Below are 15844 nucleotides of genomic sequence, written 5' to 3'. Positions count from 1 at the left end.
GTAGTGAACAGTGGGAGTGAGTGGAATTAGCTGTAGTGAACAGTGGGAGTGAGTGGAATTAGCTGTTGTGAACAGTGGGAGTGTGTAGAATTAGCTGTAGTGAACAGTGGGAGTGAGTGGAATTAGCTGTTGTGAACAGTGGGAGTGAGTGGAATTAGCTGTAGTGAACAGTGGGAGTGAGTGGAATTAGCTGTAGTGAACAGTGGGAGTGAGTGCCTCCCCAATAGTACAATTCTGTTACTGTTACCTGAGGAATGGTGTAAAGACGCAGAAACACAGACTGGTCCTGTAGATATAGATGTAAATATAGAGTGTTTACTGTCTGAACTCTAAAGCTCTTCTAGACGAGTGCGTTAGCCACACCCTGGCATGTCAGGCTCCCTGGCCAGTGACGAGACGGTGAGCTCAGGATCCAGTTTCAGACTTAAGACAGGAGGAGGCTATAAGAGAGGAGAGAGAGGGAAAGGAAGAGATCTGACAGACTTCAAGAGAGGGTAAAATACTAATAGAGAGGCAAATGAGGGATGGAGGAAACATTGAGGGAGAGAGGAAAAGAGAGAGAGCCACCTGTTAAAGACGGAGGGAGGCTTTATCTACCCTGAAGCTGCAGGAGCTTGAGGCAGAGAGGAAAAGAGAGTGAGTCCACCTGTTAAAGACGGAGGGAGGCTTTATCTACCCTGAAGCTGCAGGAGCGGGGCTCACCACTTATCCAATAGACTGAGAGCTCTGAAAGCTGAAACACCCTTGCCCTCTGAACTCCGCCCTTTCACCCCTCTCTGGATTGGGGTGTGTGTGAGGTGAGGTCATGATTGCAGCACGCAGCAGTGGAGGAGGGGTGGGAGGGCCGGGAGGTCAAAATGGTCCCCCAGGACACAGAAAACCCTCTGTAGCGTCACTGAGTGGGAGCAAAGGCCGCTGTAACGCTCAGGACGGCAGTAAGGATAGACGCAGTTCCACCCCAGGCCAGCAGGCTGCAGCACCACACAGAAGCAAGGCAGCACTGATTAGAGAGATGGAGACACACTGGTACCTGAAGATGTGTGGACTTGGAAGGGAGGATTCTGTGGCTCAAAAGACAGGCATGCTGTATAGGTGAGTGGCAGAGAGAGGGATATGTGATCTGTTTAAGGGCTCACTGTGGCCTATAGAATGGGCATGCCTTGCCAGTGAGTAGCGTGAGGTGAATTTGAGAGAGAGAGAGAGAGAGAGAGAGAGAGAGAGAGAGAGAGAGAGAGAGAGAGAGAGAGAGAGAGAGAGAGAGAGAGAGAGAGAGAGAGAGAGAGAGAGAGAGAGAGAGAGAGAGAGAGAGAGAGAGAGAGAGAGAGAGAGAGAGAGAGAGAGAGAGAGAGAGAGAGAGAGCAACCACGTTTACTGAAAGTGAACACAGTGCCTTTCTACAAGGTTGAGAGAGAGAGCTTCACTGTACAGAGACATAATGCAAGGCAGTTGAGTTACAGAAAATGAGTTTATTTTGCAGACGTCTCTATATACTAACACATGCACACACATATACACACACATATATTTATATATATGTGTATATATAAATATATATATATCTATACTGCTAAATGACTAAAATGTAAAAATATACTAACAGTGCACAGATAGTTTGAGTGTGACGTGTTGTACAGTCGTATTTAACTGATACCTCTCTGTGATCCTCGTTATTTATTGGATCATAAACACCATGAAGGGTGTTCATACTTTGATTGACAGGTGCAGCGGGATAGCAAAGTGTGTGTGTTTGTGAGAAGCTATGAGAGCAATGGGAGGATGATATAGAGACAGAATGTGTGGTCAGTCACAGTAACACTAGCTCAACACATTACCTTCACATGACCTTCACTAGTCAGTCAACCGCCACACCACAGTACAGGCGCAACACAACGTTTACTAGGAGTCACTAATGTCTACATTCAGGGTCAATAAAGCCTCTATGGTCCATGTATTAAGGAGAGGCTCAATGCAACTACATTTTAACTTTTCAACAGTGAAAGGACATGAAACTAGTTTTTTTTTTGCGACACTTGAGTAGAATGAGGTGGACTGGATTAGAATGCCTGGTTTAGATTAGCGTAGTCTTTATCTTTTTCATAGCGATGATTTGGGTTAAAGAGGTGTAATTGCGCTGTGTGACTATTATCTTTGGTGGGACTAGTGGGACTGTAGGTCTACTTCTTGCCAGGGGCATTATTACATGATTACTAACCATTTAAACTGACCTAGAAACACAAGAGCAACCAATACCTCTCCAACTGTCTCTCTGCCAATCTTCCCCTCAGAGCCACGCACGTACACACGCACGTACACACACACACACACACACACATACACCTCTGTTCTCTGCCATCCTTTCTGAGCCTCCTACCACCGCTGTCAGACTCCAAACTTCTGATGAATATTTTGTACCTCATTTCCTCTGATATTTGTTTATTTATAAACACAAACAAACAGAAACACCACAACACAAAAACACCACAACTATCCGATACACACCACAACTACCCGATACACAGGTTATTGTCCTGCGGAAAGGTAAATTAATCTCCCAGTGTCTGGTGGAAAGCAGACTGAACCAGGTTTTCCTCTGGATTTTTCCTGTGCTTAGCTCCATTCCGTTTATTTTTTATCCTGAAAAATGCTCCAGTTCTTAACTATTACAAGCATACCCATAACATGAAGCACCTGCCACTGTGCTTGAAAATATGGAGAGTGATACTCAGTAATGTGTTGGTAGAGCATGGCGCTTGCAACGCCAGGGTTGTGGGTTTGTTTCCCACGGTGGGACAGTATGAAAAATGTATGCACTCACTAAACTGTAAGTCGCTCTGGATAAGAGCGTCTGCTAAATGACTAAAATGTAAACGTAAATGTATTCAGGACAAAAAGCTAATCGCTTTGCCACATTATTTTGCAGTATTACTTTAGTGCCTTGTTGCAAACAGGATACATGTTTTGGAATATTTTATCACAGTCATTCAACTCTGTAACTGTTTTAAAGTCACCATTGGCCTAATGGTGAAATCCTTCAGCAGTTTCCTTCCTCTCCTGCAACTGAGTTAGGAAGGACGCCTGTATCTTTGTAGTGACTGGGTGTATTGATACACCATCCAAAGTGTAATTAATAACTTCACCATGGTCAAAGGGATATTCAATGTCTGCTTTTTTTCTCTCTCTACCAATAGGTGCCCTTCTTTGCGAGGCATTGGAAAATCTCCCCGGTCTTTGTGGTTGAATCTGTGTTTGAAATTTACTGCTCGACTGAGGGACCTTACAGATAATTGTATGTGTGGGGTACAGAGATGAGGTAGTCATTCAAAAATCATGTTAAACACTAGTATTGCACACAGAGTGAGTCCATGCAATTTATTATGTGAATTGTTAAGAACATTTTTACTCCTGAACTTATTTAGGCTTGCCATAACAAAGGTGTTGAAGACTTATTGACTCAAGACATTTAAGCTTTTCATTTGGAATTAATTTGGAATTACATAATTCCCCTTTGACATGATGGGGTATTGTGTGTAGGCCAGTGACAAAACATCTACATTTAATCCATTTTAAATTAAGGCTGTAACACAACTAAATGTGGAAAAAGTCAAGGGGTGTGAATACTTTCTGAAGGCACTGTACATATTAGATTCAAACACGATTATGTCTGTTGGGAAATGTTACATTCCTCAAGATGGTCAATGTAAGGATTCCCGATTTTATCAAACATGTTTTCTTTGCTTAATTTGATCAAACACAGAATCTAATGTAATATAACTTCATAGTTCAGCCCTCCAGTTCGTTATTGACTGTAAGTATGATGCTTTCCAATTGATAGCTATAAATGTTTTGCAGCAATTAGACCTAGGTTACAAAACTTTCTTTGATATTGGTCACCAATATTTACATTTCCCAACAGACATAATAGAGGAGATGGATGGATATGAATTCCTAGACACAATGATATGACAGCACAGATATTATCCCAAAATGGTGTCAGTTTGTCACAGGACCACAGCATATGTAATAGGGTTCCTTTTAGTGTTCTGCATCAACAGAGATATGACATTTCTGGATGCATCACATGCGTTCTGCCAGGAGAGTAGTAAGTCATATGGATTATCTTTGAATTGCAATCATTTATGTCTAAGGTTGTAGGAGCAAATGGGAAAATGTTCACATATCTGTGACCAATAGTTCTCATAAATTTCTTCTTTGAGATCTGTTTTCTTATAGGTTCTGAGCAACCCTTGATATAACTTGGCAATCAACTTCTTTGGCGTTACAGCTTCTTTCAGTATTTTCTCAATGCTAGATGTTTTAGGTTCATCCAGATTCTGTTGAAGCGATTGAATAATATTTCTTAGTTGTAAGATTTAAAGAAATTGGTCTTGGATAACCCAACTTTTTGCTTGCAATTGATTGAATGACAGTAGAGAGCCATGATAATACATATGCCCAAAATTCATGATGCCACTTTGGAACCAGGACTTAACGGTGTTGCCATTAAATGTTGGAAGTAATGTTAGGTAATGTTGGGTTGTTCCAAATAGGGGTGCCTGGCGATTATTATATGGGTTTCTTCCATTTCATGAATTTACTGTGTGCACAATCTCTACGAATTGAGAATCATTGGATTGTCTGTTGTTTTCTTTAAAGCCTTGGACCCAAAGTAGAGAATCTATTCTAAACCATAGGGTATTACATTTATGGCTTCAATACTACTCCAAGCACAGGGAAAGTCTGCTGTCCATTGTTTAAGTGAACACAGTAATACATTTCCATATGAGGTAGTCCAAGACCTCCAGCTTTATAAGGTAAGTGTAAAACATTCAATTTGACTCTTGAGGTCTTTCCATTCCAAATAAAGTTGGAGAGTAGACCATTTATTTTCTTATAGAAGTTGGATGGAATTGAAACTGGTAAGGCTTGGAATAAATACATCACCCTTAGTAATATATTCATTTTGATTATGTTGACCATTCCTAACATAGAAATAGGGAGAGCTCTCCACCTCTGAACACCGGATTCAATCGTATCTAGTAAAGGAGAATAGTTTATTTCATAAGCCTCCTCCAAATTGCATGGTATCAATACACCTAGGTATTTCATGTGTCTTTTTCCATTGCCACTGAAATCTACTTTCCAAGCTTGAAAATTCATAATTAGAAATGGGCATTATTTCAGTTCTCCCAATTGACTTTGAATTCTGATACAGCACCATATGTGTCCGACAGCTGCAAAATAAATGACAGAGAATGTTCTGATTCAGATAAATAAAATAACATGTAATCTATATACAATGGTATCACATGTTGTTCTCCACCAATCTCTGTTCCCCGGATTGAGCCATGGGTTCTGATTGTTGATGCTAGGGGTTCCGTGGCTAAAGCAAATAAATAACCGGACAGAGGACATCCCTGTCTGGTCCCTCTTGATAACTTAAACGGGTCAGAGATTTGTCCATTTGTTCTTATTGCTGCTTTGGGGGTTTTATACAATAGCTCAGTCCAGGAAATAAATTCCAGACCAAAACCAAACCTTTTTTTCAGACAGCCACCAAATTTGCCCATTCCATCCTATAGAATGCTTTTTCAGCATCCGATAATACTGCCACTTTTAGAACATTCATGTTCCTGGTATGATGGATTATATTGAATAATTGTCTGAAGACATCCTATTCCCTATGAACCCTGTTTGATCTAAGCGAATCCATTTTTTGTATTACTATTTCTATGCGAAAAGCCAATACCTTAGCAATGGTTTTATAATCCACATTCAAAAGCGATAATGGACGAAAGGATCCGCATAACAATTGATCCTTATACAGTGGGGAAAAAAAGTATTTAGTCAGCCACCAATTGTGCAAGTTCTCCCACTTAAAAAGATGAGAGAGGCCTGTAATTTTCATCATAGGTACACGTCAACTATGACAGACAAAATGAGAAACAAAATTCCAGAAAATCACATTGTAGGATTTTTTATGAATTTATTTGCAAATTATGGTGGAAAATAAGTATTTGGTCAATAACAAAAGTTTCTCAATACTTTGTTATATACCCTTTGTTGGCAATGACACAGGTCAAACGTTTTCTGTAAGTCTTCACAAGGTTTTCACACACTGTTGCTGGTATTTTGGCCCATTCCTCCATGCAGATCTCCTCTAGAGCAGTGATGTTTTGGGGCTGTCGCTGGACAACACAGACTTTCAACTCCCTCCAAAGATTTTCTATGGGGTTGAGATCTGGAGACTGGCTAGGCCACTCCAGGACCTTGAAATGCTTCTTACGAAGCCACTCCTTCGTTGCCCGGGCAGTGTGTTTGGGATCATTGTCATGCTGAAAGACCCAGCCACGTTTAATCTTCAATGCCCTTGCTGATGGAAGGAGGTTTTCACTCAAAGTCTCACGATACATGGCCCCATTCATTCTTTCCTTTACACGGATCAGTCGTCCTGGTCCCTTTGCAGAAAAACAGCCCCAAAACATGATGTTCCCACCCCCATGCTTCACAGTAGGTATGGTATTCTTTGAATGCAACTCAGCATTCTTTGTCCTCCAAACACGACGAGTTGAGTTTTTTACCAAAAAGTTATATTTTGGTTTCATCTGACCATATGACATTCTCCCAATCCTCTTCTGGATCATCCAAATGCACTCTAGCAAACTTCAGACGGGCCTGGACATGTACTGGCTTAAGCAGGGGGACACGTCTGGCACTGCAGGATTTGAGTCCATGGCGGCGTAGTGTGTTACTGATGGTACGCTTTGTTACTTTGGTCCCAGCTCTCTGCAGGTCATTCACTAGGTCCCCCCGTGTGGTTCTGGGATTTTTGCTCACCGTTCTTGTGATCATTTTGACCCCACGGGGTGAGATCTTGCGTGGAGCCCCAGATCGAGGGAGATTATCAGTGGTCTTGTATGTCTTCCATTTCCTAATAATTGCTCCCACAGTTGATTTCTTCAAACCAAGCTGCTTACCTATTGCAGATTCAGTCTTCCCAGCCTGGTGCAGGTCTACAATTTTGTTTCTGGTGTCCTTTGACAGCTCTTTGGTCTTGGCCATAGTGGAGTTTGGAGTGTGACTGTTTGAGGTTGTGGACAGGTGTCTTTTATACTGATAACAAGTTCAAACAGGTGCCATTAATACAGGTAACGAGTGGAGGACAGAGGAGCCTCTTAAAGAAGAAGTTACAGGTCTGTGAGAGCCAGAAATCTTGCTTGTTTGTAGGTGACCAAATACTTATTTTCCACCATAATTTGCAAATAAATTCATTAAAAATCCTACAATGTGATTTTCTGGATTTTCTTTCGTCAATTTGTCTGTCATAGTTGACGTGTACCTATGATGAAAATTAGAGGCCTCTCTCATCTTTTTAAGTGGGAGAACTTGCACAATTGGTGGCTGACTAAATACTTTTTTTCCCCACTGTATATATATATATATTTAAGTAGGGTGATTGTAGCCAACATAGTGATTGGGGAAGTACATTTTTCTCTAGAGCAGCTGTGAGCATAAATAACATAGGCTTTAGTAATTTGGGATGGAAGTGTCTGTAAAATTCCACTGGGAATCCATCATTTCCAGTATATTTTCAATTTTGCAGACTATTAATTGCCTCCAACAGCTCACCCAGGGAGATGTTTCTATCCATATTCATTTTCTCTGGTTCACTTATAATTGGTAAAATTGGCCTTATTAAGGAAATTATCTGTATCTTTCTTTTAACTTTTCTTTCAGATTGATACAGTTTGTGATGTTACCATCAAGGGTTCATCCTCCTATTAATTTGCCAAGCAAGAATTTCCCCCCGCACTTTCACCTTGCTCAACATATTGTTGTTTGGATTTCAGGGCAGCAATCTCTGCAGAGCAGGTGTTTACTATGTTGTATTAAAGCTTCAAAGTGTTCACCTGTTGAAGGGTGTCAACATGCTTTTTTATCTAAGCTGTGTTTTCTTTCTATGTCATGGATTTTCTTTGCTAGTATTTCTAATTCTTTATTGATCTTATTTTAAGTAAGGCATGATACCGCCTGTCATACATGCTTTAAGAGCTTCCCAGACAACACTTCATCGTCTACATTTATTTCCCAAAATATGTCTATCTGTGTGTTGAGACATGAGGTAAACTCCTCATCTCCCAGTAACATTGTTTTGAATCACCAGGTCTTTGTTATTGACATAGGAGGTTTAAGCTTAAACGTGAAGGACAATGGGTTATGGTCCATAATTATTCTAGGAAGGTATTTACATTCAGAAACACAGTCAATTAAAGAAAAGTTGAATATGAGTTGTGGACATGAGAGTAATTAAGAGGAGTATTCTCTTTCAGTTGGATGTTTATATCTCCACAGTTCACATAGACCCATCTCTTTGATGTTGTGGTTTAATACCTTAGACATGTTAGGAAGAGGATCTAGTTTAGTTGATGACTTGTCTAAAGTTGCATCCCACATACAGTTACCCCCCCACACCCCATATAATATTCCCGTTACTGAGCAAATTTCAGGTGTGCTGAGCGCAAACTTTAATGCTGTGCAACTTCCGGCACTCGTTTACTGTAAACACTGAGGCTGTACACGCTTTAAGTTAGTTTTGAATATGAACAAATGTGCACAGGTGGCTACATGCAGCTCTCGCTTTGATCTCAAAACAAGCTCATCTACTCACGACCGCTCATGCTGTAAACAAAGTCCAGTTCAAAGTGAATGGTACAGATCCATATATGGCAATGGTATTTGCATATAGGCCTACTGCAGCTCTGATTGGTTATGGCTCACCGGTCTGTGTGGAGTACGGGCCTGAGTTGTGCCTGTAAATGCAATAGAATCCTACTCCAATGCGCTCTGCCTTCATTGAAAGTGGCTAATGTTGCGTTGATTTGAGCACAATTCCCACAGTAGAGCGAAATGTTGATAGTGTTAACTAAAGGGGAAAACTCTAGAGAGCTGAGTGAAGTTCAATCTCGTGCTTCTCTGCATGGGCTCCTATTTCTTCTGTTCGGCAGTCTGAGGGGAGCTGCACGCCCGAAAGCAGTTTAGAGGGAACACTGGTGAGTAGGGGGATTATTTTAGATAAACTTTGAAGAGGTAGGGTTTCAGATGCTTTCAGAAGATGGGCAGGGACTCTGCTGTCCTACCTTCAGGAGGAAGCTGGTTCCACCAATGGGGTGCCAGGACAAAGAAGCGCTTGGACTGAGCTGAGCGAGAGCTGCCCTCCCTTATGTGTGGGAGTGCCAAGAGACCAGAGGTGGCAGAACGGAGATCTCGGGTTGGGGTGTATGGTTTGAGCATATATAGCCTCAAAACAGGGTTAAAACTATACTTTTTATATCATGGATGGTCAGTCCTTGCATCCATAGCTCTGTCTATGAATTTGAGAGTGGGTACATTTCTCCAGCCCCATCATTACAGCTTGATACATTACATAAACAGCTACAATGAAATAGTATTGATCAATCCTCAAGCTTCTTCGAGGGCAAATATTCATAAGACATCAAACTAAACAAACCAATAAATCCTCTTTCACCTTCCCCCCTGTCCCCTTTGATGCTTCCCGCATGAATCAATCCTGTACTGTTGCAAAGGTGAGAGAGTAACCTTATTGGTGCCTCTGTAGTGGTCATGCCCTTTAATGGTGAGAGAGTAATCTTATTGGTGCCTCTGTAGTGGTCATCCCCTTTAATGGTGAGAGAGTAACCTTATTGGTGCCTCTGTAGTGGTCATCCCCTTTAATGGTGAGAGAGTAACCTTATTGGTGCCTCTGTAATGGTCATCCCCTTTAATGGTGAGAAAGTAACCTTATTGGTGCCTCTGTAGTGGTCATCCCCTTTAATGCAGGTTATTGGTCTGTGAATATGTCTCTATGTAATACAAAGATAATATATACAGTGGGGAGAACAAGTATTTGATACACTGCCGATTTTGCAGGTATTCCTACTTACAAAGCATGTAGAGGTCTGTAATTTTTATCATAGGTACACTTCAACTGTGAGAGACGGAATCTAAAACAAAAATCCAGAAAATCACATTGGATGATTTTTAAGTAATTAATTTGCATTTTATTGTATGACATAAGTATTTGATCGCCTACCAACCAGTAAGAATTCCGGCTCTCACAGACCTGTTAGTTTTTCTTTAAGAAGCCCTCCTGTTCTCCACTCATTACCTGTATTAACTGCACCTGTTTGGACTCGTTACCTGTATAAAATACACCTGTCCACACACTCAATCAAACAGACTCCAACCTCTCCACAATGGCCAATACCATAGAGCTGTGTAAGGACTTCAAGGATAAAATTGTAGACCTGCACAAGGCTGGGATGGGCTACAGGACAATAGGCAAGCAGCTTGGTGAGAAGGCAACAACTGTTGGCGCAATTATTAGAAAATGGAAGAAGTTCAAGATGACGGTCAATCACCCTCGGTCTGGGGCTCCATGCAAGATCTCACCTCATGGGGCATCAATGATCATGAGGAAGGTGAGGGATCAGCCCAGAACTACACGGCAGGACCTGGTCAATGACCTGAAGAGAGCTGGGACCACAGTCTCAAAGAAAACCATTAGTAACACACTACGCCGTCATGGATTAAAATCCTGCAGCGCACGCAAGGTCCCCCTGCTCAAGCCAGCACATGTCCAGGCCCGTCTGAAGTTTGCCAATGACCATCTGGATGATCCAGAGGAGGAATGGGAGAAGGTCATGTGGTCTGATGAGACAAAAATATAGCTTTTTGGTCTAAACTCCACTCGCCGTGTTTGGAGGAAGAAGAAGGATGAGTACAACCCCAAGAACACCATCCCAACCGTGAAGCATGGAGGTGGAAACATCATTCTTTGGGGATGCTTTTCTGCAAAGGGGACAGGACGACTGCACCGTATTGAGGGGAGGATGGATGGGGCCATGTATCGCGAGATCTTGGCCAACAACCTCCTTCCCTCAGTAAGAGCATTGAAGATGGGTCGTGGCTGGGTCTTCCAGCATGACAACGACCCGAAACACACAGCCAGGGCAACTAAGGAGTGGCTCCGTAAGAAGCATCTCAAGGTCCTGGAGTGGCCTAGCCAGTCTCCAGACCTGAACCCAATAGCAAATCTTTGGAGGGAGCTGAAAGTCCGGATTGCCCAGCGACAGCCCCGAAATCTGAAGGATCTGGAGAAGGTCTGTATGGAGGAGTGGGCCAAAATCCCTGCTGCAGTGTGTGCAAACCTGGTCAAGACCTACAGGAAACGTATGATCTCTGTAATTGCAAACAATGGTTTCTGTACCAAATATTAAGTTCTGCTTTTCTGATGTATCAAATACTTATGTCATGCAATAAAATGCAAATTAATTACTTAAAAATCATACAATGTGATTTTCTGGATTTTTGTTTTAGATTCCGTCTCTCACAGTTGTAGTGTACCTATGATACAAATTACAGACCTCTACATGCTTTGTAAGTAGGAAAACCTGCAAAATTGGCAGTGTATCAAATACTTGTTCTCCCCACTGTATATCGTCTTGGCCAGACTTGAATGCGCTCTAGTCAACCACCAATGTCCTATTTTAAGTAGTGAAGGAGAAAACATAAAACAATAGACCTACCTCTTGTTTTCCTTAAGCCATAGGAAAGGAATAGGTTTTCCCTCTCAGGGTCAAGAAGAGAAAAACTACATAAAAAGCACTTGCCATCACTGTGATCATTGAGAATAAAATGAATCTGATTATTTAGGCATCAGGAATCATTATAGTATATTAAGGAGAGATTCATTCAAATCTCCATATCATTCTCCAATGAAATAAATTCAAACATGTGCAGGCCTCTAAACACTGGAGTAACCTACAGTTCCGTTGTACTGCACGCAACCAGATGTGGGGCGAACTCATTTTTGACCCACCAGGGGACAGAGTGGGCTGATCACTAAGACAAGGGTGGTTTAATGACTTGTAACATCAATGCAACATCCGTCCGCTCTGGTCACCGGTAGAGCCAAAGAGAGTGCATCCATTTACTCACTTGATTTTTCAGAGTTTATCGGCTACATGATCAGTTGGCCTAGCAACATTTCTTGTACATTCCAGCTTGGGATTCAGTTAATGAATTTCAATGTAATTGTCCAACAAAGACCGGGAAATAATAATTGAAAGGTGTGTAATTGTGGGCTTTGCGCACATAGCCTGCTTGTTTACCCCTCTCTTTAAGGCAGTTGATTCTTCAACATTCATTCAACCAATCCATAGAAAGTATTCATTGTACTTTCTATGGGAGAATCAAAGGAAAATAATAATCGACACGTGATTATATCATGTTTCCCACATTGATAACACATATTTTTCAATTAATGTGTCTTTAGAAAGTATTCACCCAAATTTAAAATGGATTAAATCGAGATTTTTTGTCATTGGCCTAAACACGATACCCAATAATGTCAAAGTGGAATTATGTTTTTAAATTTTTTAACCAATTAATTAAAATGAAAAGCTGAAATGTCTTGAGTCAATAAGTATTCAACCCCTCTGTAATGGCAAGCGTAAATAAGTTATAGATTAAATATTTGCTTAACAAGTCAGTCACATAATAAATTGAATGGACTCACTAATTTGTTTATGACTACCTCATCTCTGTACCCCACATATACAAATATGTGTAATGTCCCTCATTCGAGCATTGAATTTCAAGAACAGATTCAACCACAAAGACCTGGGAGGTTTTCCAATGCCTTGTAAAGAAGGGCACCTATTGGTAGATGGGTTGAAAAAAAAAAAGCAGACATTGAATATCACTGTGAGCATGGTGAAGTTATTAATTATACTTTGAATGGTGTATCAATACACCCAGTCACTACAAAGATACAGGCGCCCTTCCTAACTCAGTTGCCGGAGAGGAAGGAAATCGCTCAGGGAGTTCACCATGAGGCCAATGGTGACTAAAACAGTTACAAAGTTTAATGGCTGTGATAGGACAAAACTGAAGATGGATCAACAACATTGTAGTTACGCTACAATACTAACCTAAATGACAGAGTGAAAAGATGGAAGCCTGTACAGAATAAAACATATTCCAAAACCTCCTGTTTGCAACATTGAATATCACTGTGAGCATGGTGAAGTTATTAATTATACTTTGAATGGTGTATCAATACACCCAGTCACTACAAAGATACAAGCGCCCTTCCTAACTCAGTTGCCGGAGAGGAAGGAAATCGCTCAGGGAGTTCACCATGAGGCCAATGGTGACTAAAACAGTTACAAAGTTTAATGGCTGTGATAGGACAAAACTGAAGATGGATCAACAACATTGTAGTTACGCTACAATACTAACCTAAATGACAGAGTGAAAAGATGGAAGCCTGTACAGAATAAAACATATTCCAAAACCTCCTGTTTGCAACATGGCACTAAAGTAATACTGCAAAAAATGTGGCAAAGCAATTAACTTTTTGTCCCGAATACAAATTGTTATGTTTGGGGCAAATCCAATACAACACATTACTGAGTACCACTCTCCATATTTTCAAGCATAGTGGTAGCTGCGTCACGTTTTGGGTATGCTTGTAATCGTTAAGGACTGGGGAGTTTTTTTCAGGATAAAAAATAAATGGAATGGAGCTAAGCACAGGCAAAATCCTAGAGGAAAACCTGGTTGAGTCTGCTTTCCACCAGACACTGGGAGATTAATTCACCTTTTAGCAGGACAATAACCTAAAACACAAGGCCAAATCTACAGTGGAGTTTCTTACCAATAAGACAGTGAATGTTCCTGAGTGGCCGAGTTGCAGTTGTCACTTCAATCTACTTGAAAATCTATGGCAAGACCTGAAAATGGTTGTCTAGCAATGATCAACAACCAATTTGACAGAGCTTGAAGAATTTTTTAAAGAATAATGGGCAAATGTTGCACAATCCAGGTGTGGAAAGTGCTTAGAGACTTACCCAGAAATACTCACAGCTGTAATCGCTGCCAAAGGTGCTTCTGCAAAGTATTGACTCAGGGTTGGGAATATTTATGTAAATTAGATATTTATTTATTTCATTTTCAATACATTTGCATAACATTCAAAAAACATGTTTTCACTTTGTCATGATGAGGTATTGTGTGTAGATGGGTGAGAAAACATATATATTTCATCCATTTTGAATTCATGCTGTAACACAACAAAATTTGGAATAAGTCAATGGGTATGAAGGCACTATATCAATTTCCCCGTTATCATGTCTTAATTCGGGCAAAAGTAAATACGTTTTTTTTTTTAAAGAAGGAAGGGAGATGGAGCAACAGAAATAAAAGTACTGTGTGCTTACAATTTCAGCATCTTAGAATATATGACATTTGATCTCTCCCAGTCTTTTTTTTTTTTACATGTGGCCCATTTAAATTCTTCCCACCCACTAAGGCCTTTATAGCTTATCGGCTGGGGAGCAATCAAAAATAGTTGTCCAGATCATAGCAATCATCATGTTGTCTTGTTCACTTGTTAGTTCGTTACTTAAACAAATGTATCATGGCTATAGCCTATCAATTAATGCATTAACAACAAATAACTTTCTCTTTTGTGTCTTTGATGTGGTGAGGTGTAAGAGTCCATCGTTCACCTCATTTCAGTAGCCTAAACAGTTCAATAGTCCAGTGCCCCATTTGTCGTACATCGTCTGTTGAGAGGCTGTTCTACAGTTCATTCATTGTCATTTCCACCATTCTCCTTGTTCAGGTTATCCAGGAATCGGGAAGCTTCTTTTGCTGATTTCAGTGTGAAGTCTCTTTCTTTCCATTTAACCCTTAGTTGTGCTGGGTACACCAAAGAGAACGGGATTTGTTTTTCCGATCGCTTTTTCTTTATGGGGTTGAATTCTCTGCGTTTCATGTAGAAGTCTCTGCTCATGTCGGCGTTGCTGTAGATCCGACTGCCATCTTTTTTAGCGCAGAACTTGGTCTTTCTCCCTATAGTTAAGGAGCTTTGCGGTGATGAACCTTGGTTTGCTGCTCGGGCCGCCTCTCGGGCCGCCTGTTCGATGTATTTGTATTAATTATGGATCCCCATTAGCAGCAGCTAGTCTTCCTGGGGTGCAGCAAAATTAAGGCAGTTACAGATTTCTCAACACACTGTGTGCCCTCAGGCCCCTACTCCACTACCACATATCTACAATACAAAATCCATGTGTACATGTGTGTGTATAGTGCGTATGTTATCGTGTGTGTATGCGTGTGCCTGTGCCTATGTTTGTGTTGCTTCACAGTCCCCGCTGTTCCATAAGGTGTATTCTTATCTGTTTTTTCAATCACATTTTACTGCTTGCATCATTTACTTGATGTGGAATGGAGTTCCATGTAGTAATGGCTCTATGTAGTACTGTGCACCTCACATAGTCTGTTCTGGACTTGGGGACTGTGAAGAGACCTCTTGTGGCATGTCTTGTGGGGTATGCATGGGTGTCAGAGCTGTGCGCCAGTAGTTCAAACAGACAGCTCGGTGCATTCAACATGTCAATACCTCTCACAAATACAAGTAGTGATGAAGTCAATCTCTCCTCCACTTTGAGCCAGGAGAGATTGACATGTATATTATTAATGTTAGCTCTCTGTGTACATCCAAGGGCCAGCCGTGCTGCCCTGTTCTGAGCCAATTGCAATTTTCCTAACTCACTCTTTGTGGCACCTGACCACACGACTGAACAGTAGTCCAGGTGCGAAAAAACTATGGTCTGTAGGACCTGCCTTGTTGATAGTGCTGTTAAGAAGGTAGAGCAGCGCTTTATTATGGACAGACTTCTCCCCATCTTAGCTACTGTTGTATCAATATGTTTTGGCCATGACAGTTTACAATCCAGGGTTACTCCAAGCAGTTTAGTCACCTCAACTTGCTCAATTC

General features: G+C 41.1%; 1 protein-coding gene across 2 annotated transcripts in view; it reads left to right on the top strand.

Annotated features, from left to right (window-relative positions):
- Positions 1 to 471: 471 nt before the first annotated feature.
- LOC121566939 (voltage-gated potassium channel subunit beta-1) overlaps positions 472 to 15844 on the top strand; it is a 178652-nt gene continuing 163279 nt past the window's right edge. For both annotated transcript variants that reach the window (XM_041876880.2, XM_041876878.2), the window contains exon 1: positions 472 to 1092. In XM_041876880.2, the coding sequence (XP_041732814.2) occupies positions 806 to 1092 (287 nt within the window). In that variant the 5' untranslated portion in view covers positions 472 to 805. The remainder of the gene's footprint in view (positions 1093 to 15844) is intronic.

The sequence above is a fragment of the Coregonus clupeaformis genome, unplaced genomic scaffold, assembly GCF_020615455.1.
Source record: "Coregonus clupeaformis isolate EN_2021a unplaced genomic scaffold, ASM2061545v1 scaf0343, whole genome shotgun sequence".
Taxonomy (NCBI): domain Eukaryota; kingdom Metazoa; phylum Chordata; class Actinopteri; order Salmoniformes; family Salmonidae; genus Coregonus; species Coregonus clupeaformis.
This window is presented reverse-complemented; position numbering and strand designations above follow the sequence as displayed.